Source organism: Panthera pardus, unplaced genomic scaffold, assembly GCF_024362965.1.
Source record: "Panthera pardus isolate Hobbes unplaced genomic scaffold, ASM2436296v1 HiC_scaffold_20, whole genome shotgun sequence".
Lineage (NCBI taxonomy): Eukaryota > Metazoa > Chordata > Mammalia > Carnivora > Felidae > Panthera > Panthera pardus.
Window position 1 is genome coordinate 289832 of NW_026526766.1, and position 27753 is coordinate 317584.

Here is a 27753-nt window from a genome sequence, read left to right on the forward strand (position 1 = left end):
GTTATTTTGTATTTGTGCTCACTTTTAAGAGCAGTTCACACACACACACACACACACACACACACATGTTCAAACTGCATTTGGTGTTTGTACATCTGATAAGGAATTTATAGCCAGTATAAGTTTTTAACTCAAAAATGAAAAGACCACCCAACTGAAAAAAATTCAAAAAAGACTGAATTGATACTTGCCCAAGGAAGATACACAAATGACCAATAAGCACATGAGAAGATACTGAACATTAGCCATCGAGGAAATGCAAATCAAAATGAGATACCACTTCATACCTGCTAAGATGGCTGTAACCAAAAGACAAGGGTGTGAAGAAATGGAAACTCTGACATGACTGGTGGGAATGTGAAATGGGATAGGCAGTTTCTCAAGGTGTTCAGCATAGGGTTCCCACAAATCTATTCCTACAACACACATCTACATAGAAACCTTTACAGAAATTTTTGATAATAGCCAAAAAGTAGAAACAACCCAGATGTTCATCAGCTCATGAAATGGATCAACAAATGTGGCAAATCCGTACAATGGGATGTTAACATTTGGCAAGAAAAAGCAGTGAAGCGCTAAGTCTTCAGTGGGGATGAACTGTGGAACATGGTGCCAAGTGAAAGAAACTGCAACCATAGATTGTTTGATTGGATTTATGTGAGATGCTCAGAATAAATAGACCCAGAGACAGAAGTATTATCACTGGCTGGATGGAGGGATGGGCCAGGGCAGTGGGACTCCTGATGTGGTACCATGTTTCTTTGAGGAGTGAGGACATCATCTGCAGTTGTGTTGGTGGTTGCCCAACTCTGTGAATGTACTAAACTCATTACATATCTAATGGGTGAATTATAGGATATTTCAGCTTTCTCTCAATAAAGCTGTTTTAAGTATAGATATGTTTATGTTTACAAATATAGGCTGAGAAATAGTCCCTAAATCTCTATTTTCAGGTTCCAATTTTTTTTTAATTGCATTTGATTGGCAAGTGATAGGCTGTTGTTCGTCAGCAGCCCTGATTTGGGAACCTGAGATTCTAGCTCTTTTATCAGCTAGTTGTGTGACTGGAAGCAAGACAATCATTTATTAAATGAATGGAATGTATAATAGTTTTTAAGTCCTTTTCCCGATTTTTATAGGGTTTCAATAGAGGGCAAAAATATTTAACTTTTTTAAAACTTGATATTTAAAACTTGAAGTGGCCTTTCAGAGCTTCAGTTGAGGTTAAGAGGCTTAGAAATCCTTGCCAGCTCACTTTGGCTGCTCCTGGAATCACCATGGAAGTTTTTTAAACATGCCTGTGGCTGGGCCCAGAGAGTCTGATTTAATTGGTCTCCCGTGGGTTACAGCATTTCATTGCTCCCCCCTTCCCTGTTGCCCCGATGATTTCAGTGTACAGCCAAAGTTGAGAGCCGCCAACTTTGGTAATGAGCAAATTCTCTGCTGGCAGCACCAAAGTCAAACCATTTTCCTCATGTTCTCTCTAGTGTTTGGTGATACTATGTTTGTCTCTTAGTGGGTTGGAGATGGGGATTATTTTTATAATGTCTCTATTACAAAAGTGTTTTCTTTCATTTCCACAGGTCATAGGTTTTGGATCTGTTAAGATTGCAGCATTCATAGCTATGGTAGGAATTCTGTCTATTGTGGCTCAGGTAAGTGACATTTTACCCGTTTTTGTTTTCTTTTTTTACATTTTAATTCTGAAGTAACTAGATTTACAGGAAACTGCAAAGAAATGTTCGTTGAGATCCCCTGCACAATAAGTCTGTACCCCCTCCTCCCCATCCATGGTAACATCTTGTATATCTATGGTACAGTATCAGACCCAGTAAACAGACATGGATAGTCTACAGAACCATTCTACTTTTAATAGAATGTTGAGGTTGTGATTTAGGAAGTTAAGACAACTTTTCAGTACTTGTTAGGATACTTGTTACTCTACTGGGTCAATTCAGCAGATAAAAATTTGCTTTATAACCACTAACAACAGTCTAACTCCAGATACTGCAAAATAATCAGGAGAATGTTTCAGTATTTTAATGTTGAAGATTTGGCAGAAGTGGAAAACAGAAATGAAAATCAGTAACTGTTGCAAACCCTGCTATAATCCCCAGGACTGAAGAGATGTGGTAAATCAGTGCATTAGAATATATATAATGAGTAAAGAGCATTAAACATTCCCTATGTATTATAAATGTAGGACCACAAAAGGCAAGTCATGTGACCTTTAACTCACTGACATGCCTGGGTGAATTCAGATACCACATGGAACTGCCTAGAAGCCAATTCCCTAAGATGGCTTCATGCTGCTTTATATAGTAGAGTGCCAAGCAGAGCCCTCTTCTGGGAGAATTCTCTCGGGGAGAAACCAGAAGACTATGGAACTGTTTTGCCTGCACATTAGAATTGACAGGGCTCAAAGGAAGGCATCAAGGCAAAAGCCTTTTATTTCTCCTTACTGAACTGTATCAGTGAATGTAAATTATGTTGAGCTTTCAAGTTGCTTGTGGTTTTGGTTTGTTTTTATAGTAACTGGTTAGTTGATTACCCAGACTCCTCTTTTATTCTCTTTACAGACTATCTGAGCTACTTTTGTGGGGTTTGGTTTTGTTTTGTTTTTTAGCAGCAGAGTATAGCTTTGTTAAAATCCAATTTATATCAATCCAACTTTGTGACACTGTTAACCTCCAGCAAAATCCCACATATTCTGTAAATGTTCAGCAGGGGGTTGCTGTTCGCTGGTGGTTAAGAGTCTGAGCCATGTCCTTCTCAATCATGATAATTAACCAGCTATGATGACCTTTTGGGTAATGCTAGCAAAGGATTAGATGAACAGGCTTTGTGGAAGGAGGTTGAAGGCCCTGAGCCCCAGGTCTCAGACCAGGCTATGTGCCAGTAGAGGTCCCTGGCCATCATTAATGGGCTTCCCTCACAGAGCCTGCATCAAATCTATGTGGTCACATGGTTTCTCAAGATTATCTCCTTTGTTTACAGACAGTCTTTCTTACCATCTTGATGAGATCGTTGGGGAATAAGAATACTGTCCTCCTTGGCTTGGGCTTCCAGATGTTCCAGTTAGCCTGGTATGGTTTTGGATCTCAGGCCTGGTAAGCCTCTCCTTTGGATTCTCATAAACTATCAGACAAAAGCACCCTTGACAGGAACTTGAGTTGGTGAGTGTGAGGTGAAGGAAGCAAGGGTTACTTGGGAGTTTGGTATATTCAGCATTTCAAAATCTGTCTTTAGACCTAATTTAGGGAATGATGGATCTGGATAATCTAAGATTGTTCAGATTACCTTTACCTCAGCGGTGAAGTTTTTATTTAATCCAATGTGTGTGTCTCCTCTTCCAACCCCTCCAATTAGGTCTACTTTTATACACACTTGTCAATTTTTAATGACATCACACAGTCCAGAGCAACACAAGAAGACAAGAAAAAATGGTTGTGACAGGGTTCACTGCCATAATTAGCTGAGTGACTTTGGGTAACGATTTAACCTTTGTAAGAAAGTATCTGAATTAGATGAACACTAAGATCCCCTCCAAAATCATGTGTGCCCTAAGGTAGTTATTACTGCTAGCATATTAGAGTCCCACAAACAGGAAGGTCAAAATAAGCCCTGAAGAACAAGAAGATACATGTGCCTGGTCACCAAATACCCATACCCAAGTTTCTAGCTCCATTTTAAATACTAGAATTGATCCTCATTTTTCGCATGTAAATGGATGACATAACTTAGAGGAACTAGAAATGTGGTCATTGGTTCAGTGGTTGATTCTTCTTGTTTTTTAAGATTTCAGTCTTGTGAACTTTGGTTCAGTAGCTGATTCAGTCCGACTCGTGGTATGTTTAAAGGATTTTGTTGAAATGCAGGGTTTTTTTTTCTTTTCAATAAGGATGTGCATGTTCAGCCCCAAGGAAGTCTGGCCAGGCAGATTTTCGGCCATTAGGGCTGCGTGTTGCTCACACTCCTACTAATACTGACATGCACTTACGTTCCTTTCATGGTGATCCTGAACATCAGGTCTCTGTTGTTTCCACTGGTGGCACGTGACACTTCCTTGTGGGGTGGCAAACTGAGCAGTTTAAGGGCAGTGTAAAGGTGAGAAGTACAGAGAGAAAAGTGGAAAATCAGTGAAGAAGATGTGTTTATAGAAACAAGAAATCCTTGAAACTTCACTAAGCTTATTACATCTAAAGTTGGTACTGGGAAAACAAGCAGGAAGTACAGATTTCCAAAGAGGTAAAATAAAATAAACATTTTTAAAGAGGGGAAAAATAAATACAACAGGAGAAAACAGAAAGCACTTTGTGATCTTGCCAGATTGTACTCTGAACAGCAAGCTGCTTGGGGCTGGCCTGCCGCCTGACTGCAGCCTGTCTTGTCATTGCAGGATGATGTGGGCAGCAGGGACGGTGGCCGCCATGTCCAGCATCACATTTCCTGCAGTCAGTGCCCTTGTCTCTCGGAACGCAGAGTCAGATCAGCAAGGTGAGGTCACTGTCCCCTCGCTGTTTTCCTCTTTCAGCTAAGATAAACCTGGAGTAGGGGAGGCTCATGGAGCACGTGACAGCCATGTGGTCCTCTCTCAGCAACCATGCCTTTCTGTTTTACTTCCTGCGTTGATCTTACAGTCTTTAAATCTGGACTAAGCAGTTAGAACTGTTCATTTTCTCTTTTCGGTTTTGACTCCTTTTTTGTGTTACCGTAAGAATTACCTAGACTATATAATCCTTTTAACAGATGTATGTCGAATAATGAATGATGAACTGGTTAGCAAAGCAGTGAGCTCTTTATTTATAATCACTGTAATCACTTAAATTTCTTTAGTTTGGAATCAAAGGCCATTAGCTTAATTTAGGAAGTGATTCTTTGAGAGGATAAAAGATAAATATGTGTAGTTAAATGCACAGTGAGAAACAAAATGAAGACAACCATGTGGAGAATAGCACTCTGCATCTAGACTCTTTTTTATTTATTTTTGAGAGAGAGTGCACACAAGCATGAGCAGGGGAGGGGCAGAGAGAGAATCCCAAGCAGACTCCACACTGTCAGCACAGAACCCAACGCAAGGCTCAAACCCACAAACCATGAGATTATGACCTGAGCTGAAGTCAAGAGTTGGATGCTTAACCGACTGAGCCATGTAGGCACCCCTACATCTAGACTCTTACTTCATCCTTCTTGTGCTTCTGGCTTCTCTCTCAGGCAGTTCCTTTTCTTCTCTCTTAATGGCTTACTATATTGTCAGGAAGTACTGAATTTTAGAAAGAAAATTTTTTTAATGTGTTAGAGCCTTTTAAAAAGTTTTAATAAAAAACTAGGTTGGAAAATATTGTTTATTCATTGCACCTAGTTTTCCACATCAGAAATTAACCATCTTATTCACCAGTTTTAAGGTGTCACTTGAGGGGCACCTGGGTGGCTCAGTTGGTTAAGTGTCTGACTTCGGCTCAGGTCATAATCTCACAGTTTGCAAGTTTGAGCCCTGTGTCAGGCTCTGTGCTAACAGCTCGGAGCCTGGAGCCCACTTCAGATTCCGTGTGTCTGTCTCTGCCCCTTCCTCGCTCACACTCTGTCTCGTGTTTCTTTCTCAAAAATTAAACATTAAAAACAAAAATTTAAAGTGTCACTTGAACACCACAAATGCCATGTGTCACAGTGACTGTGGGAGTTCACTGGTCCATGTGTCCTTGGGAGGAATTGTTCCTGAAGATGTGAGCCACCTGTGGGGATGGGCACTGCCCTGAAGTCTGACAGGCACCATCTGGTCTTTCATAAGGTGAATCTTCTTTGGCTCCTGTTATGCTCATACGTTTTAGTACAGATGTTTCTCTAAATGTCAGCATACAACATTATTAGAACACATTGTATTAAGTTGAACCTAATGTTTTGAACATTTGTAACTTAGGAAACATCCATTTCATATGCTTCAGGCTAATATTTTATCTGTCATGTTAGAAGCCAGAGATATCTAGAAGTTGGTCCTTCTGGGATTTTTCAGTACAGGTCACCATGAGGAACATGGGAGTACACGGCATTGGGGCTGCTGTGGACTTACACCAGGACTCTGGGAGACAAAGGGGAGATTTTTAAAGCACCATTAGATGAGTAGAGAAGGAAAATTTCATTCCATAGAAAAGTGGAAATTACCTGTAAATGAGGAATATTAAAGTTTTTCATTTTGTTATTCCCCATTTATAGGAAGGATCTAGCTGTTATTGGAGGGCGGGGGCGGGGGCGGTTCAGCCCCAAAAGAGATTTCACAATCATCTCTGTCATTTCTCCTTATAGATCTTAGGGCAGAGAGTAAGACCGTATTAAAAGGACACAGTAAAACCAAGAAAACATTTGTGCACCAAATGAAACTACAGGAGGCTAAAAGTCCCTTATCTACTTTATGTAAGTCCCTAATTTTGAGATGCTTTTCTGAGAAGACCGGCTCCCTTCTCTTTGTTCTGATACAGGAGTTGCCCAGGGGATCATAACTGGAATAAGAGGACTGTGTAATGGCCTGGGGCCAGCACTGTATGGCTTCATATTCTACATGTTCCATGTGGAACTGACTGAGTTGGAACCGGAATTGAATTCTGATAATACTGCCTTGCAGGTAAACTGGTGATAAGTCTAGTTGTATAACAACCACTGTGTCTGATTCCAGCAAATTCTGAACTTAAATTTGGAGAACGTTCTTGTTTATATAATGTTACTATTGTATTTGGTAGTAGTAAGTGCTGTGTTCCGTGCATTCCTGGGATTGGGGAAGGATCATTTCAGTGATTTAATATATTCTTCAAAAGCTCTGTCTTAATCTTGTTCAGAGTCCGTTTTGACCTACTCAAGCACTCTGGTCAGAATGCCTTCCTTCCGTGAAGCCCAACCAGGCCAAATAAAAAGCGAGATGACCTAAATCCCTGCTAGAAACTTTAGAGTGCTTTAGAGTGCTTTTCCTATTTATTTGATATTTCTTCAGTCCTTCCTTCAAGGCAGTGTTCAGTATTAATTTCTGTATGGAACTGCTCTTCATGTTCATGAACAGAGTGCTGACCTAAGGTTATAGGGTAGCACTGGAGATCCACAACTGCCATCTAAGCAGTTGAGAAGCAGTGCAAAGAGCAGTGGCTGGTTGCCCTCTGTCCTATTCCAGACACCAAGCTCTCTTAGATTCTGCCTTGATACTTAATGCAACATTTGCTTATGAAAAAAGGATTTACTTTTTGGTGGTTTTGGGGAGTCACCTAGGACTAATTTTGGATTGAAGACTAACCTAATTCTTTGTCTCCATTTGTTTCCCTTGCCCATCAGGGAGCTGTCATCCCAGGCCCGCCGTTTTTATTTGGGGCATGTATAGTTCTTTTGTCTTTCCTGGTTGCCTTATTCATCCCTGAATATAGTAAAGGCAGTGGAATTCAAAAACACAGCAACAGCATCAGCGGCAGCCTGACCAACATGCCAGAGCGGGGCAGTGATGAGGACATTGAGCCACTGCTGCAAGACAGCAGCATCTGGGAGCTCTCTTCTTTCGAGGAGTCTGGGAATCAGTGCACCGAGCTGTAAACTGGGCACAAAGGAGGGTTCTGCAGATGCCGTCTCTAAGAGCCATGGGGAGCCACACCACGTAGGAGATTTCATGGTGCTGGAGGGAAGATATTAGCGGCATCCTTCAGGGCCAGGTTTGAGAAGTGACTCCCTCCACCCTTCTGCCTCCTTCCTCCTCCTGGTTCTTTTCTTCTTTTTGTTTGTACATTAGAACAAGATTTGAAGTACTTTCCTGCAAAGAGTATTGCAGCTCTCAAAGTCATCTGGAGTCCACACTTCAAAACTTAAATAGAAAGATTTCGTATCTGTGGTAGGAAGCCTGGCTTTCCTTGAGTAATTCTGGAGTGATAGCGGTCTTTCCATCTCCCTTTCCGTGGAAGGTACAGGGGGTGTGGACAGGAGTTGAGGTGAAAAGTCCCTTCTTATTTTCTTCCTTCCTGCTTCTCTGATCCTTGCCCGCTTAGCCCACAGGTGTTCGTGAGTGGCCACTCCAAGAGTCACTCAGTTTCAGGGATCTCTTGCCTTTGTTCAAAGGTCAAACAAAAACCCAAGTCTTATTCTCCTTTTCCTTCTACTTCCTATTCTTGGCTAGAATGAAATTCAGCATATAAACCTCTGGACATTATTAATATTGATCAGTGATAACCTTTACTAGATAAAGGAAATTTTTCTTAAAAATTTAAATTATGAAGAACTGGCAACTCAGATTGCTAGTGTTTGGGTCAGATCCAAGGTGATTTTACAGAAGAAAAATACACATCGACTAGTCTGGTGGCAACACAGAAATTGAAGGAAGCCTCTAAGAAAGTTTTTGACAATATAAATATTACTAAGTGAGGATGAGAATTAGTGACTGGATACCGGCAGAATTTATATCCAACTTCGGACCATAGAACGTATTATTACCATCTGCTCCTTGCTGCATCTTCTGTGTTTGTCTTCTGAGTTTTTCTCACTCATCACACTCCTGCCTTAACTGCTCTGTTAGTGTGCATTTGTTTCGTCAGTATTTCCATCTGTTTATCTGACTTTTGAATCTCATGGGAATATGCACATTAAATTCTTTTCTAAAACATGGTGGTTTAGGAAGCTCAGTTTCAGAAATAAGTGTCTTGCTAATTTTTCGAGATGTTTTATGGACAGAAAAATTTACAGATTTATATGTATTTTGCTGCACCAGTAAATGGACCATTAACTAGGGCCCACCCACCTTTAACAGAGCACTCCTCTGAAAGTTTTATAGGTATGAAATATATGTAGATATTTGTAAGGAGTTTTAAATTTTTTTTTGATGGGGTGCTGTGTAAATCTTGTATTTATAAATGTAATGAAGGTGTTGACAGAAAAATATATATACATTTTTTATAAGGATTGTGTACTGACTGAATACATTTAAAAGAAAATATATTTTGAAACCTGTTCTGCTATGAACAGATAACATATCTTTTTACTATGCTGTTGGTTTTTAAGTTAAGCTTCCTAATGCATAATAAATTTGCAATGGATACTTTTATGTCTTTGGTGTTTCTTTAAAGCAAATAGTACCATCAGTCTTCAGGTTCTCTTTTCGGTGGCTATCAACTAAATTGCTAATCCTTAAGCTAATGCAAAAGATAGGTTTATTTTCAAAAAAAGTGATTTGTAACAGACTCCCTTCAAAAACAAACCATAACTTTTTTTTATTAAAAAAATAACCCAGGGACACAAACGTATTTGTATGCCTGTTTTATTAGCATTGTTCACAATGGCCAATGCACGTCCAGTGTTGGATGCGTGGATGAAAGTACTGTGGCACACACATACCATGAAATACTCAGCCTAAGAAAGGAAGTTCTGACGCACGCCACAACATGGATGAACACTCAAGACCTGCTAAATGAAGTAAGCCAGGCACAAAAGGACTATTATCCACTTCTGTGAAGTATCTAGTCAAATTCAGACAGAAAGTGCAATAGGGGTTCCCAGAATTAGAGGAAAGGGCAAGCGGGAGCTTCTTGTTTGATGGGTAGAGTTTCAGTTTTGCAGGATGAGAAAAGTTCTGGAGATGTTGCATAAAAGTGAATGTACTCAATGCCACTGAACTATTGAAAATGGTTAAAATGGTAAATTCTATGTACCACAATTCTGCCACAATGTTTTTAAATGCCCCCATGACATTTTTACCACTGCTTGTCAAAATTGAGATAAAATTCACCATTTTAACCATTCCAAAGTGTGCCATACAGTGGTTTTTAACTTACTCACATGGTTGTACAGCTGTTAGCACTGTCTCTAGAACGTTTCCATCATCCCGATAAAGAAACACCATATCCCTTACCAGTCACTACCAGTTCTCCTTATCCCCATTACCTGGCAACTGGTAATCTGCTTTCTCTTTATAGAGATTTGCCTACTTTGGACATTTAATATAAACACAACCCTACAATATGTGACATTTTGTGTCCAGTTCTTTTCATACAGCATGTTTCCACGGTTCATCCATGTTGAAGTTTCATCCATGTGTCAAATTTTATTCCTTTTTAAAGGCTGAAATACATTCCATCATATGAACATACCACATTCCCTTTATTCATTTATCAGTCAAATGTAAATGGACATTTGGGTTTCCACTTTTAGCTTATTATGAATAATGCTGCTATGAACAATCTTATCCAAGTCTTATGTAAACATGCTTTCAATTCTTCTTTGGAATATACCTGGGATTGGAATTGCTGGTTTACATGGCAACTGTTTATTTGAGGAACCACCACCGTCTTTTTCACAGCAGCTGCACATTTTACGTTCCCATCAGTAATGTAGAAGGTGCGAATTTCTCCATATCCTTGTCTAGCACTTGTTGTTTTCTGTTTTGTCATCATTTATAGATAATTATGGTTGGTTTAAAATGGTACCTCAATGTGGTTTTCACTTGCAGTTTTCCTAATGACTAACGATTTGAGTCTCTTTTCATGAGTTGTTTGCCATTTGTGTATTTTGTCTGGAGAAATGTCTAAGTTCATGCCCCCATTTTGAACTGGGATGTTGTTCTGTTGTTGAGTTGTAAGAGTTCTTTACATATTCTGGATACTAGGTTCTTATCAGGTAAATGGCTGGCAAATGTTTTCTCCCATTCTGTGGGTTGTCTTCCCTTTCTTAATGGTGTACTTTGAAGAGTTTTAATTTTGATGACATCCAGCCTCTCCGTGTTTTCTTTTGTTGCTTATTATGTTTGGTGTCCCATCGAAGAATTCATTACCAAATACAAGGTTATGAAAAATTACCCTTATTTTCTAAGAGTTTTAGTCTTTGACCCATTTTGAGTTAATTTTTATATGTTATGTGAGATATTTCAGTCTCATTCTTTCTCATGTGAATATTCAGTGATCTAAGTACCACTTGTTTGAAGAGATTCTTTCCCCACTGAAAGGTGTTAGCACACATGTCAAAAATTTGATGGACAATGATGTGTGGGGTCTATTTCTGGAATTTTTATTTTTTCAAGAAAATAGCATTTTATTTTGTTATTGGTTTTGGTTTGTTTTATTTAAATCCAAATTAGTTAACACATAGTGTAATGATTTCAGGAATAGAATTTAGTAATTCATCACTTATATATAACACCCAGTGATCATCACAACAAGTGTCCTCTTTAATGCCCCTCGCCCACTTAGCCCATCCTCCCATCCAACGCCCCACCAGCAACCCGCAGTTTGTTGTCTGTGTTTACGAGAATAACCCTCAGTTTGTTCTGTGCTTGTTCTCTTATGGTTTGTCTCCCTTTCTGTTTTTATATTATTTTTGCTTCCCTTGTGTTCATCTGTTTTGTAACTTAAATTCCACATGAGTGAAGTCATCTGATATTTGTCTTTCTCTAATTTTGCTTAGCATAATACCCTCTAGTTCCATCCATGTTGTTGCAAATAGCAAGATTCCATTCCTTTTGATTGCCAAGTAAGGTTCCATTAGATATATACCACATTTTCTTTATCCATTCATCTGTCAATGGACATTTGGGCTCTTTTCATTCTTTGGCTATTGTCGATAGTGCTGCTATAAACATTGGGGTGCATGTGCCCCTTTGGATCAGCACTCCTGTATCCTCTGGATGAGGATTAGTAGTGCATTGCTGGGTCATAGGGTAGTTCTATTTCTAATTTTTTGAAGAACCGCCTTCTAGAGTGGCTGCACCAGTTTGCATTCCCACCAGCACTGCAAAAGGGTTCCTCTTTCTCTGCATCCTCACCATCATCTGTTGTTGTCTGAGTTGTTAATTTTAGCCATTCTGACTGGTGTGAGGTGGTATCTCAGTGTGGTTTTGATTTGTATTTCCCTGATGATGAGCAGTGTTGAGCGTCTTTTTGTGTGTCTTTTGGCCATCTGATGTCTTCTTTGGAAAAGTGTCTATTCATGTCTTCTGCCCATTTTTTTCAATGAATTATTTGTTTTTTGGGTGTTAAGTTTGATAAGTTCTTTATAGACTTTGGATACTGACCTTTTATCCAATATGTCATTTGCAAATATCTTCCTCCATGCTATCAGTTGCCTTTTAGTTTGCTGATTGTTTCCTTTGCTGTTGCAGAAGCTTTTTATCTTGATGAGGCCCCAATAGTTTATTTTTGCTTTTGTTTCCCTTGCCTCTGGAGATGCGTTGAGTAAGAAATTGTTGTAGCTGAGGTCAAAGAGGTTGTTGTCTGTTTTCTCCTCTAGGATTTTGATGGTTTCCTGTCTTACATTTAGGTCTTCCATCCGTTTTGAGTTTGTTTGTGTATGGTGTAAGAAAGTGGTCCAGTTTCATTCTTCTGCATGTTGCTGTCCAGTTCTCCCAGCACCATTTGCTAAAGAAACTTTTTTCCATTGGATACTCTTCTCTGCTTTGCCAAAGATTTGTTGGCCATACATTTGTGGGTCTATTTCTGGGTTCTCTGTTCTATTCCATTGATCTATGTGTCTTTTTGTGCCAGTACATATTTCTGGACTTTTAATTCTATCCCATTGGTCTCTATGCCTGTTCTTATACAAGTACCACATGGTTTTGATAGCTAGGTTTACAACAGTAAGTTCTGAAATAAAAAAGTGTAAATCCTCCCTCTTTATTATTTAAAGTTGACCATTCAGTGACTCCTGCGATTTCATACAAAATTTAAAATGAGCTTTTCCACTTCTGTGGGGGAAAAAAGGCAGCTGGTATTTTGATAGGGATTGCATTGAACCTGTAGATCACCTTGGGTAGTATTGCCATCTTAGCAATATTTAAGTCTTTCTACCCATATGACCAAGGGATGTTTTTCTGTTTAATTTTATGTTTAGATTGTTCACTGCCAGTGTATAGAAATACAACTAATTTTTGTGTGTTGATTGTGTATCCCACAACTTTGTTGAATTTATTAGTGCTAAGAGTTCTTTTTTTGTGGATTCGTTAGGGTTTTTTGTGTATTAGATCATGTCATCTCCAGAGATATGTTTCTTCCTTTCCAGTTTAGATGTCTTTTAGTTTTTTGCCTAATTTTCTGGCTAGAATTTTTAGTGTTGAAGAGCAGTGTCAAAAGCAGGCATACTTCCTAAGTATGATATTAGTTGGAGGTTTTTCATAGATTCCCTTTGTCGTGTTGTGGGAAGTTCCCCTCTATTCCTAGTTTGTTGGGTGTCTTGTTTTCTTTTTTTAATTATGAAAGGATGTTAGTTCTGTCAAATACTTTTTCTGCATCAAGATGACTGTGTTTTATTCTTCATTCTCTTAATGTGATGGATCACACTGGTTGATCTTCATATGTTGATCCACCCTTGCATTAATTACTGAGCTAGATCCCACTTGGTCATGGTGCATAATCAGTTTAATATGCTGTGGGATGCAGTGCACTAATTATTTTTGATGTTTTTAGGATTTTTGTATCTATTATCTTAAGGGATATTAGTCTTTTGTAGTGATATATGTGGTAATTCTGGCCATGTAGAATGAGTTGGGAAAAGGTCCCTCTTCTGTTTTCTCACAGGGTTTAAGAAAGATTGGTGTTGATAGTTCTTTAAACATTTTGGTAGAATGCCACTCTATTAGGGTGTCCCACACCAGTTATTCAAACAATTTAATGGAAAGAATTATTAACTAGGCAACTAAAAGAGTGAGCAGAGAACTCTAAGGCAGTTGTTTTCAAACTTCTGCATGCATTAGAGTCAGCTGGAGGGCTTGTGAAGCAGAGAGCCCTTGTCACACCATGAGAGTTACTGACTTAGTAGACCCTCGTGTGGTGCTGGAAAATATCTGTGCTTCTAACAAGTTCCCAGGAGAAAGTGACTGCTGATCATGGGACCACAGTTTAACAACTACTGTTCCAAAGTATCATGAGGGTGACAACTGCAGTTTCCCTGGGCTGAGAAGGGAAGAATACACATCTGAATTATTAAACTAGAGTCTTAGGAAAGGGTCCCCACGTGATTGGGTTTCAGACATCTGAAGAGGGGCTGCCAGGTGGCCAGTGGCGGAATTGCAAGCCTTGGAAGTAAGTTCTGTGGGGTGATGGCTGGGGGCTGACACAGTGTACCTGGTTCTGCCAGCAAACTGGGTTTGGCTGTCACTCTTAGAAAGAACTGCACTGCCAGCATGCAGAAGCATCACCAGAATGAAGTGAGAAGACAGGAAGGAGTCAGTCACGCCTCTTCTTCAGTTTGCAGCGTCCCTCCAGCATCCTTTTTGGCAGGGTGGAACTAAGGGACAGTGAGCTTCTGGTCCTTGCCACAAACTCCCCTGTGACACAGATCTGCGTTTCTAAAGTATCTGGATCTTCCACAGTCCTGCCATTTTTTGGGTAGCTATAGTTTTCTCCTAACTTCTCTACTGGGCATGAAGTACAATTGAACAATGTGGGGGGCAAGGGTGCCAAACACCTGTGCAGTTAAATCTACACATAACTTGACTCACCAAAAACTGAACTACTAATAGGCGCTTCTTGACATGGACATATATTTTGTATGTTACGTGTATCTTATACTGCATTCTTACAAAAAAGTAAGCTAGAGGAAAGCAAATGTTAAGAAAATCTTGAGAACACACATTTACAGTATTGTTTCATAAGAAGTCCATGTAGAGTGGACCCGTGCAATTCAAATCCTTGTTGTTCAAGGGCCAGCTGTAGTAAGAGGTGCCCCCAGAGAATCTCCTGAGTTCCAGGCAGAGCCCTCCTTTTGCCCACTGATGTCAGTGACCCATTTGCCTGAGGAGGCCAAGGACAGCTGCTTCCTCCAGTGCAGTGGAACCATAGCTGTGTCACCTTGTGGCAGTGTTACCCACATCCCTCCCATTAGCAGCTCTCAGAACTGCACAGATGGGTTAGTTAGTAGGTGTGATGGTAGGAATCCCTCCACTTCCTTGGGCCCGAAACCCCTGTATTCTGGCTCTTGAGAGCACCAAATACTGTCTCTCGCGACTGCCCTGTCAGAACTCCATCCTTTAAGGTTTGGGTTTTTATTATTACTACTCTTTTGATTAAAATTGTACACAATCATATATTTTTGTACAAAATAAAGTTTGCAAGCTTACAAAATTCAAAACAATGAGATAATGGTTAGATTAAGATACATATCATGAACATCAAGTGGTACACCTTAAATAAACACAATTTTTATGTCAACGACAATAAAAAGTCTCATGGATGGGGGAAGCCAGGAAGATGGTGGAGTCAGAGGACCCAAAGTTCACCTTGTCCCAGGGATACAGCTAGATAACACTTATATCAGCATAAATACCCCAGAAAATGATCTGAAGATTGGCAGAGCAAACACCACAGCTAAAGGTAGAGAAGACCACACTGAATAAGGTAGGAAGGGCAGAGACGTAGGTTTGGGGTGAAAAGAGACTATAGCCATCTATGGTCAGGAGGGAGCTTTACACAGTGATGTAAAGGGCAAAAAACAGACGATCACCCCAGCAGTCCTACACGGGGAACCCTATGATATTTGGCTTTGAAAGTGAGATGGGCCGAATTTCGTGAGTTCTTACATACAGTTGGGACTTAAAGTCAGGAACTTCAAAAATCAGCAGGCTTGGCTATGGGAGAGCCTGGATGTGATTAGGAAGCTCGATCCCCACCCTTAAAGCCAAAGCACCATCAACAGCCAGCAGAGATACAGCATGGGGGCAGACATGAGGGAGAATGATTTACTCATCTCAGAGAATGGCCAGGAGAGGCGAGGAGACCCTCCAGGAACAAAGGGGCTGGCAGGCGCTATTACCTTCGCTTGTTCCCCACCATAAACACATGGCCACCGGTGGGAAGCAGTGCAGCACCCACACTCACTACCTAACTTGCTTACACCAAGCCCCAGCCACTCACTCTACAGCAGATCTACCCTTCTCAGTCCAGGTGCTTATGAGTCCCTTCCTCGAGAAGACTGGAACAAACCCTACCAACAACTTTTCTAGCAATATATGCCTCAGGTCCAGCAGTGGAAAGTCTCATTACACAAGGAGACCAGCACATACCTTGTTAAAATGTGCCAGACCCCAGCTGGGTCCAAACACTACCCACAATAGGCAAACAGAGCTTCTCTCTGCAAACAACTGAAGGAAAAAGCAACCAGCACATAACAGCAGAGCACATGCAACCCAGATTTCCTGAAGCGAACACTGGGGAACACAGAACACTGTACTGCCAGGCACTATAGGACCTCTGTATAGGGCTATTACTTCAAGGACACATAGCTGACTTTCCTAACACACAAAAACAGAGAAGGGAACAAAATGAGACAGAGGAGTATGTCCCAAATCAAAGAACAGGACAAACCACAGCAAGAGACCTAAGCAAAACAGGGATAAGTAATATGCCTGATAGAGAATTTAAAGTAATGATGATGAAGATATTCACTGGACTTGAGAAAAGAGTGGAAGACTTCAGTGAGACCCTTAAAGAAATAAAGAAGACAATAAATGAAATTAAAAACACACTTGATAGAATAAATGGCAGGCTAGAGAAAGCAGGGACCACATTAATGACCCAGAAGACACTAATAGAAAGTAATTAAAGCTGAGCAAGTGAGAGACAAAAGTTATACAAATTGAGAATAGACTTAGGGAACTCAATGAGTCTACCAAGTATAGTAACATTCACATTACAAGGATAGAAAAAGGAAGAAGAAAGAGGTAGAAGGAAGAAGAGGAAGAAAACAGATATCCCCAACAAAATCAACCACATGAGGTCCACACCAAGATGTCTATATAGTAATTAAAGCAACAGAAAATAATGATAATTTTTTTAAATAAACAAGAGAAAAGAGTTACATACAAGGGAAACCCCACAAGACTATCAGGATTTTTCATCAGAAACTTTGTAGGCCAGGAGGTGTGGCATAATTGTTTCAAAGTGCAAAAGGGAAAAATCTGCAGCCAAAAGTACCCACTACCATAAGGATACTCCCTAGGCCTGAGTAAAGAAGACATCAGTGAGACCCTTACCACAGAGATAAAAGACAAAAAAAAAAAAAAAACTGGAGATGAAGAAAGCAATAAATTGGATTAGAAACACACTGGATGCAATGAGCAGCAGGAATGGATGGAGCACAGGAATGAATTAATGACCTAGAAGACAAAGTAATGGAAAGCAATGAAGCTGAAAAAAGAGAAAGAAGAATTAGGCAACACAAGAATAAACTTAGGGAATTCAGTGACTCCTCAAACGTAATAAAATACATATTGCAAGAGTCTCAGAAGAAGAGAGAGCAAAGGGGGACAAAATTTATGAGGAAATAATAGCTGAAAACTTCCCTAATCTGGGGAAGATCCAGGAAGCACAGAGAACTCCCATCAAAATCAACAAAAGCAGCCAACACCTAGACATCTTGTACTTAAACTTGCAAAATATAGTGACAAAGAAAAAAATCTTAAAAGTAACAAAAGAAGTCCTTAACATAAAAAGGAAAACCCAAAAGACTAGCTAGAGCTTTCTCAAAAAGAAATCTGGCAAGCCAGAAGGGAGTGGCATGATATATACCGGGTGCTGAATGGGAAAAATATGCAGCCAATAATACTCTATCCAGCAAGGCTGTTATTCATATTAGAAGGAGAGATAAAGAGTTTACCAAACAAAAAGTGAAGGAGTTTGTGACCACTAAGCCAGCCCTGAAAGAAATATTAAAGGAGATTGAGTGCAAAGGAGAGATCAAAAGTGACAGAGACAAGAAAGGAAGAGAAAATCTCCAGAAACAATGACAAACAGGTAATAAAATGGTAATAAATACATCCCTATCAATAATTACTTTGAAGGGAAATGGACTAAATGATCTAATCAAGACATAGGGTGTCAGAATGGATTTAAAAAAAAAAAAAAGACCCATCTCTATTCTCTATTGTACTTGACAAGAGACTCATTTTAGACCATACCTGAAGATTGGAAATGAGGGGATGGAGAAAACTTTATCATGCAAATGGATGTCAAAAGAAAGCTGCAGTAGGAATACTTATATCAGACAAATTAGACTTTGTGTTTTTCTTTTAAAGAATTGGAATTCATCCCTTTTTCTACAGGAAGCCTCAAGAAGTTAAGTGACTCCATTTTTTTTTTAAACATTTATTTAATACTGAGAGAGAGACACACACAGAGGGTTAGCAGGGGAGGGGTAAAGAGAAAGGGAGAGACACAGAATCTGAAGCAGGCTTCAGGCTCTGAGCTGTCAGCACAGAGCCCAACGCGGGGCTTGAACTCACAAACTGCAAGATCATGACCTGAGACGAAGTCGGTGGCTTAACCAACTGAGCCACCCAGGCACCCCAGACAAATTAGACTTTAAAACAAAGACTGTAAAAAGAGAAGAAGAGCATTAATCATAAGAGGACAATCCAACAAGAAGATACAATTGTAAACATTCATGAGCTCAACATGGAAGCACCCAAAAAGCAGCTACATAAAGCAGCTAATAACAAACATAAAAGAATTGATAGCAATACAGTAATAGTAGGGAACTTTAACATTCCACTTACATCAATGGACAGATCATCTAAGCAAAAAATCAACAAGGAAACAATGGATGTGAATGACACACTAGATGGCATGGACTTAACAGATATATTCAGAACATTCCATCCTAAAGCAGCAGAATACACATTCTTTTCAAGTGCATATGGGACATTCTACAAAATAGATCACATATTAGTCACAAGCAAGCTTCAACAAATACAAAAGGTTGAAGTCATACCATGCACCTTTCCTGACCACAATTCTATGAGACCAGAAGTTCCTGGAAAGACCACAAATACATGGAGGTTAAACAACATGCTGCTAAACAATGAATGGGTCAACCAGGAAATCAAAAAAATTAATAAAATAAAATAAAATATAAACATGGAAACAAATGAAAATGAAAACACGATGGTCCAAAACCTTTGTGATGTAGCAAAAGCGGTCCTAAGAAGTAAGTATACAGCGATACAGGCCTACCTCAAGAACTTAGAAAAATCTCAAACAACCTAACTTTAAACCTAAAGGAGCTAGAAAAAGAACAGGCAAAGCCTTTAAAAGGGGATGGGAAGACACCTGGACGGCTCAATCAGTTAAGTGTCTGACTTGCTTTTGGCTCAGGCCATGACCTCATGTTTCATGAGTTTGAGCCCCAGGTTGGGCTCCCCATTGGCAGTACAGAGTCTGCTTGGTATTCTCTTTCTACTTCTCTCTCTGCCCTTCCCACTCTCTCTCAAAATAAGTAAGTAAACTCTAAAAAAAAGATACAGAAACTAAAAATGAACAAACAAAAACAAACTAGTGGAACAGATCAAGGAAACCAGGAGCTGGAAATTGCTAAAATTGATAAACCTCTAGCCAGACTTCTGGAAAAGAGAAAGGACTCAAAATCAAAAATGAGAGAGGAGAAATACCAACTAACACCACAAACATATAAACAACTTTAAGAGATGATTATGAAAAATTGCGTGCCAACAAATTGGACAACCTAGAAGAAATGGATAAATTCCTAGAAACATATAACTTACCAAAACTGAAGCAGGAAGAAACAGAAAATTTGAACAGACCAATTACTAGCAAGTAAACTGAATCACTAATCAGAAATTCCCAACAAACAAAAGGCCTTACAGACTACTTCACAGGCAAACTCTGCCTTTAAAAAAGAGTTAATACCTATTCTTCTCAAACTATTCCAAAAAATAAAAGAGGAAGGAAAACTTCCAAAATTATTCTAGGAGGCCAGCATTACCCTGGTACCAAAATCAGATAAATACACTGCAAAAAAAGAGAACTACAGGTCATTATTTCTGATGACTATGTAAAAATCCTCAACAAAATACTAGCAAACCAATTCCAACAATACATTTAAAAACTCAATTCACCACAATCATGTGGGATTTATTCCCAGGATGCAAGGATAGTTCAATATTTGTAAATCAATCAATGTGATACATCACATCAATAAAATAAAGGATAAAAACCATATCATTACAATAAATACAAAACACATTTGAGAAAGTACAATGTCCATTCGTGATAAAAAAAATCAACAAGCATACCTCCACATAATAAAGGTCCTACATGAAAAACTCACAGCAAACATCATATACAATGGAGAAAAACAGAGCTTTTCCCCTAAGGTCAGGAACAATACAAGGATGTCCACTCTCACCTCTTTTATTCAATATAGTACTGAAGTCTTAGCCACAATAATCAGACAACAAAAAGAAATGAAATCTATTATCCAAACAGATAAGAAGTAAAATGTTCACTATTTGCAAATAACATGATACTATATATAGGAAACCCGAAAGACCACCAAAAAACTACTAAAATTAATCAATGGATTCAGTAAGATTGCAAGATACAAAATCAACATACAGAAATCTGTTGCATTTCTATACACCAACAATGAAGCAGGAGAAAAAGAAATTAAAATAATCCCATTTAAAATTGTACCAAAAAAGAAACAAACTAGGAATGAACTTAACCAAAGAGGTAAAGATCTGTAGTCTGAAAAGTATAAAACAATGATGAAAGAAATTGAAGATGACACAAAGAAATGGAAAGACATGCTCACAAATTGGAAAAACAAACAAGGTTGAAATGTACTACCCAAAGCAATTTACAGATTTAATTCAATCCAATCAAAATACTAACTATTTTTCACAAAAGTGGAACAACAACCCTAAAATTTGCATGGAAGCACAAAAGACCCCAAATAGCCAAAGCAATCTTGAGAAAGAATAAAACTGGAGGTATCACAATCCTAGATTTCAAGACATAATACAAAGCTGCAGTAATCAAAACAGTATGGTACTGGCACAAAAACAGACACATAGATCAATGGAACAGAATAGAAAGTCCAGAAAAAAAAACACCACTTTAAGTCAACCAATCTTCACCAAAGCAGGAAAAATACACAATGAGGAAAAAACTCTCTCTTCAACGAATGGTGTTGGGGAAACTGGGCAGCTACATGTAAAAGAATATAACTGGACCACATTCTTATACCACACACAAAAATAAAATGGATCAAGGACTTGAATGTGGGACCAGAAACCATAAAAATCCTAGAAGAGAGCTCAGGCAGTAATTTCTCTTACATCAACCATAGCAACATTTTTCTAGTTATGTCTGCTAAGGCAATGGAAACAAAAGCAAAAATAAACTATTGGGACTACATCAAAATAAAAAGCTGCACAGCAAGGAAACCATCTACAAAACTAAAAGGCAACCTACTGAATGTTAGATGGTATCTATAAAATGACATACCTGATAAAGGATTAGCATCCAAAATATATACAGGATTCCTAAAACTCAACACCCAAAACAATCCAATTAAAAAACAAGAAGACATGAACAGACATCTCTCCAAAGAAGACATAGAGGTGGCCAACAGACACATGAAAAGACACTCAACATCATTTACCATCAAAAATATGCAAATCTCAACCACAATGAGATATCACATCACACTTGTCACGATAGCTAAAATCAAAAACACAACAAACCACAGTGTTGGCAAGGATGTAGAGAAAAAAGAACCTTTGTGCACTGTTTGTGGGAATGTAAACTTGTACAGCCACTGTGGAAAACAGTATGGAACTTCCTCAAAAAGTTTTAAAAAAATGGCATTATCATACAATCCAATAAATGCACTACTGGGTATTTGCCTAAGAGACACAAAAACACTAATTCAAAGGGATACAATACAGGTACCCCTATGTTTACTGCAGCATTATTTACAATAGCCAAATAATAGAAGCGGTCCAAGTGTCCATCCATAGATTAAGTGTTAAACATGTGGTGTATATATACAGTGGAGCATTATTCAGCCACAAAAAAAGAATGATATCTTGCCATTTGTCATAATATAGATGGAACTAGACAGTATAATGCTAAGTGAAGTAAGTAACTCAGAGAAAGACAAATACCATGTGATTTCACTCGTGGAATTTAAGAAACAAATGAGCAAAGGAGAAAAAGAGACAAATCAAGAAACAGACTCATAACTATGGAGAACTGATAGTTACCAGAGGCAGGATGGGTAAAATAGGTGATAAGGATTAAAGAACACACTTATTATGATGAGCACAGTGTAACGTACAGAATAGCTGAATCACTGCATTGTACAACTGAAACAAATATAACCCTATATGTTACCAATATTAGATTAAAATAAAAAATTTAATAAAATTTTTAAGTTTCGTGGATACTTGGATTTAAGTGGAGAAAAGTATATTTCTATATACTAGCAATAAACAATTAGAAAATTAATTTTATTCACAGGATAAATTTCTGTGAATTTGAAAACATTTGAAAAATTCAACTTTTATGATAACGCTTCAAAAAGTGGGTATAGAGGAAATGAATCTCAGCAAAATAAAACATGACAAGCCCACAAATAACACACTACTCAATAGTGAAAAGGTCGGAGCTTTTCTTTAAAATAAGGAACAATATAAAATGCCCACTCTTACCACTTTTATTTAACATTGTATTGAAAGTCTTAGGCAGAGCAATTAGGCAAGAAAAAGAAATAATAGGCATCCAAATTGGGATGGAAGAAGTAAAACTGTCACTATTTGCAGATGACATAATATTACATGTAGAAAACCATACAGACTCTAAACAAAATAAATGAAAGACTCCATGGGCGTCTGGGTGGCTGCCGTTTGAGCATCTAACTTTTTTTTTTTAATGTTTATTTTTGAGAGAGACGCAGACTGCAAAGTGGGGGAGGGGAAGAGGGAGACACGGAATTGGAAGCAGGCTCTAGGCTCTGAGCTGTCAGCGCAGAGCCTGATGCTGGGCTCAAACCCACAAACTATGAGATCATGACCTGAGCCCAAGTCAGACAACTTAACCAACTGAACCACCCAGGCGCCCCGAGCGTCCAACTCTTGATTTTGGCTCAGGTCATGATCCCAGGTTTGTGGGACCAAGCCCCATGTCAGACTCTGCACTGAGCATGCAGCCTGTTTAGGATTCTCTCCCTCCCTCTACCCTAAATATGAACTATTGAAGAAATTAAGAAAACAATTCCATTTATAATTGCACCAAAATGAATATAATACCTAGAAATAAATTTAGGAGGTAAAAGACCTATATACTTAAAACTGTATGACAGATGAAATAAATTGAAGAGAACCCTCCAAAAATGGAAAGATATTCAATGTTCATAGGTTGGAAGAATTAATACTGTTAAATATGCATATTATCCAAAGCAACCTTCAAATTCAATGCAATCCCTATTAAAACTCCAACTGTATTTTTTCATAGATATAAAACAAGCAATCCTAAAACGTTCATGGAACCACAAAAGACCCCAAATATTCAAAGGAATCTTGAGAAAGAACAACAAATCTGGAGTATCACACTCCCTTATTTCAAATAATATTGTAAAAGTTTAGTAATCAGTATGGTGTTGGCATAAAAACGAACACATATAGAACCAACAGAGCCCAGAAATTAACCCACACATATATAGCCAATTCATTTATGACAGAGGAGCCAGGAAAATACAACTGGGGGGAAAGATGAATTGTTAAATCAGCGTTACTGGAAAAAAGAACAGCAACATGCGGAAGAATGAAACTGGACAACTGAATCACACCATTCACAAAAATTAACTCAAAATAGATTAAAGACTTGAATGTAGAACTTGAAATCATAACAAACCTAAAAGCAGTAATGTCAATGTCAGTCTTGGTAATAAATTTTTGGATCTCACTCTAAAAGCAAAGGCAATAAAAGCAAAAGTCAGCAAGTGGAACTACATCTAACTGAAAAGCTTCTTCCCAGCAAAGGAAACCGTTAACAAAATGGAAACGCAAACCACCAGAATAGGAGAAAAATTTTGAAATTTTGCATATCATATATCTGATAATGGGTTAATATCCAAAATAGATTATGAACTTATAAAACTCAAGAGAAAACAAACACAAAATCTGATTTAAAAAAAAGGGGGGGAGGAGGGTGGTAGACCTGAAGAGACATTTTTTCAAAGACTTATAGATGGGCAACAGCACATGATTCTCAATGTCACTAATCATCAGGAAAATGCAAATCAATGTATTTGCTATGCTATGCAATGCAATGCACAATGAGCTATCACCTCACACCTGTCAGAATGGCTATTAAAAAATAAAAATAGGGGCACCTGGGTAGCTCAATCAGTTAAGTGTCCAAATCTTGATTTCAACTCTGGTCATGATCTCACAGTTTGTGAGATCGAGCCCCACCGCTTAGGATTCTCTCTCTCCCTCTCTCTGTGCCTCCCCCCCACACACACACACACTTTCTTTCTCTCTCTCTCTCTCTCTCTCTCTCTCAAAATAAATTTTAAAAAATAAAAATAACATTAGTAAGAATGCAGAGAAAAGGGAACATTTGTTCACTGTTGGTGGAAATATAAATTGATGCAGCCACTATGGAAAACAGATGTCGTTTTCTTAAGTAAAAGACAGGAACTACCACGTTAATCTAGCAACTCCACTTCTGTGTATTTATTGAAGAAAACAAAAACACTAACTTGAAAAGATATGCATCTTCCTTTTCTTTGCAGCATGATTTACAAGTTCCAAGATATAGGAACAATCTAAGGGTCTCTCAATGCATTAACGGACAAAGTAATGCAATACACACACACACACACACACACACACACACACACACACACACACACACACTAAAATATTACTCAGCCACACAAAAAAATCTTGTTTAAAAAAATTCATTTACAATAGCTCCCCCCAAAATTAGGAGTAAATCTAACAAAATATATGAAGGATCTGTATGCAGACTACGAAACACTAATGAAGGAACTCAAACAAGACCTACTTAAACGGAGAGGCAGCATGGCAAAGATGTCAATTCCCCCAAAGTGATCTACAGATTTAATGTAATTCTTAAAATCCCAGAAGGATCTTTGTAGATAGACACAAGAAGATACTAAAATTTGTATGGTAAGAGTGTAGTAGTAGCTCTGATAATTTTGAAAAAGAACAAGTTGGGGGCATCGTGCTACCTGATTTTAGTAAGTACTTTGTAGCTACAGTAATCAAGACCATGTGGTGTTGGAAGAGAGACAGACACATAGCAGGGCAAAGAACCCAGAAACAGCCCCACGTAAGAATGGCCAAATGATGTCCGACAAAGGTGCAAAAGCAAAAAAGTGGTCCATGTAGATCTAATTCTTTACAATTGCTCTACAGTATATCTTTGTAGCATTGAGGCTGCTTTATGACTTCTAACTGTTCTTCCACAACTTTTCAATATATTTTCCACACAGTAACCAGAGTGATCATGATAAAAATCTGTCACGTCTTGTCCCTCAATTGCCCAACACCTCTGGCCCCCTCACACTGGTCCAGAGACTCCACATACCCTCCCCCAATTCTGTTGCCCCCTGCACACCGACCACCCCCAGACCCCTAAAGTCGCTTCTGCCTCCGGGCATTCTCACGTTGTCCCCCTGATGCCTTTCCTGACTGTCCTATTGAAAATCACCATCCAGGGGCGCCTGGGTGGCTCAGTCAGTTGAGCGGCCGACTTCGGCTTTGGTCATGTGAGTTCGAGCCCCGCGTCAGGCTCTGTGCTGACAGCTCGGAGCCTGGAGCCTGTTTCGGATTCTGTGTCTCCCTCTCTCTGACCCTCCCCCGTTCATGCTTTGTCTCTCTCTGTCTCAAAAATAAATAAACATTAAAAAAAATTTTTTTTTTAAATTAAAAAAATTAAAAAAAAAGAAAATCACCATCCAGTCCCCAGAACAGCCTCTACCATTCTGACCTTCAGAGTCAGAATTTTTGCCTTTCTAAACAGAGTCAGAATGTTTGCCTTTCTAAACACAGGACTGTACTATTCTGAAGAAGACTGGTTTGCTGTGGAAATGCACTCTGTTCTGCCAGAAGTTGGTTAGTTTTTTCCTTCTCTTAGCTGCAAAGCAGAAACTAAACTATCTGAAAATTCATCCTATGAAGGGCAGTCTGTTTTCAATCTCACTCTGTTAAGTTCAGAGTACATCTCACATTCTGATCTCTGCACCCACTCTGCTCCCTTGGGATCTGCCCTGGAGGGGCTAGCTGCTGGGAAGGACTCGGAAGTGCACTCACTCAGGGGCTAAGCACTGGTTTGAGAGCCAGGAGCAGCTAGAAATTGTTGTCTGGGCACCTTCCCTGACCTTCTCAGGAAAGAGAACAGTTTGGGCAAGGAACACAGAGGAGCACTGGGTAGAGCTTCTGTTCTGGGACAGCCTTGGATGCTCTTTGTACCTGACTGAATGTCCAACAAAACAGCTATAGATCACCATCCTTTGCCAACTGGAACTCCGGGCTTCTGGTTCTTTTCTAATGAGACATACGCCTTCTATCTCTTACCACATATTTCTTCATACCATCTAGACTGAATTCACGGCCGCTGTATTCACCATTGAATTTTCTCATGTATTTTCTGATTTTTGTCTGTGTCCCTGTCTAGTGGAGACAATATGTCTGCTGCCTTTAGCTCCCTGGTCCCATTGTGGGTCCAGGCACAGAGCTCATTGGTGTTCCTGAGCCAGAAGCCCCAGCAGGCAGCTGCACATGGGGAGAACCCACCCTGAGTCCCAGGCTCCCCAGAGCAGGTGCCTGGTGCTGCCCCTTCTCAGATATACAGCACTGTTCAGGCTCTTCAAATAGTTTCTGTTCCCGTTCTATCCCTTGTCCAGGGAGATGGCAATCTTGGGCAATGGAGTTTGGGTTTTATTCTTTTTACGTTTTTCCTTTCTCATTTTCAGTTCTGTGATTAAGATAGATGGAGTGAGCATCTGGACTAGGTTCCCCTGTCTCGCTTTCTAGATTTCTTGTATTTATTTCGTTTGTTTGTTTTTAAGTTTGAGAGAGACAGAGACAGGGAGAGTGGCGGAGGGGCAGGGAAAGAGGGAGAATCCCACGCAGGCTCCAAGTTGCCAGCACGGAGCCCAAAGCGGGGCTCGAACTCACAAAACTGAGATCATGACCTGGGCCAAAACCAAGAGTTGGACACTGAGCTGACTGAGCCACATAGGTGCCCAAGCTTTGCTGTGCTTGAAAGTTTTTTTCTTTCCTTTCTTTTTATTTTCTATGTTTGCCTGACCTTCCTTGATGTTGCGCCCGGCAATCTATCTCACAATTTATTCCTAGTACCAAACACTCTTGAGCAGTAATATCAAGACAGTATAAGTCACAGCTACACTTCTGAGTTTTTTTGTTCTTTCCTGTTTAATGACAGTAATGATTTCACATTAAATGTATATAACACATAAAGAGAGGAGTAAGAGAGAAAAGTGATACTACCTCATATGAAAGTACACTAACCTACTTCCTCTTCTAACCATAGTAATTCTAGACGAAAGTACTGTCCTCTTCTGTCATGAAAGAGTACTTGAAACTTCCTTGTCCTTATCTTTTCTACCAGCATGGCGAGCTCCCAAAAGTCCACTCAGGGGAGTTCTGAGTCTGGCCAATTGCTGGATATAAAAGTAATATTAGGAAAGATAATTACATACCAAAACTGCTTATGAATCTCCTGTTTAAGGCTATTGCCCTACAATTATAGAAGAATCAAAAAACCTTTTTTTCTGAATATGTTCAGAATATGTTTTTCTCCATTATTAGTTAAAAACAAAAGAAACATCCTTAGCAGCAAAGTTTTCAACTGATTGCAACCATTAACTTATTATAATCTTTTTAAAAAGAAATTGCTTTCAATTACATGTTCATGCTATTTCCTTCAAAAATGAATGAGTGAACGAATATATTTCAACTGT

At 39.1% G+C, this 27753-nt stretch overlaps 1 protein-coding gene across 2 annotated transcripts in view; it reads left to right on the forward strand.

Annotated features, from left to right (window-relative positions):
- MFSD14B (major facilitator superfamily domain containing 14B) overlaps positions 1 to 9058 on the forward strand; it is a 73824-nt gene extending 64766 nt beyond the window's left edge. For both annotated transcript variants that reach the window (XM_019434299.2, XM_019434298.2), the window contains 5 exons: positions 1584 to 1655; positions 2998 to 3110; positions 4400 to 4497; positions 6474 to 6616; positions 7312 to 9058. In XM_019434299.2, coding sequence (XP_019289844.1) covers positions 1584 to 1655; positions 2998 to 3110; positions 4400 to 4497; positions 6474 to 6616; positions 7312 to 7563 — 678 coding nt within the window. In that variant the 3' untranslated portion in view covers positions 7564 to 9058. The remainder of the gene's footprint in view (positions 1 to 1583; positions 1656 to 2997; positions 3111 to 4399; positions 4498 to 6473; positions 6617 to 7311) is intronic.
- The last annotated feature ends 18695 nt before the right edge of the window (positions 9059 to 27753 follow it).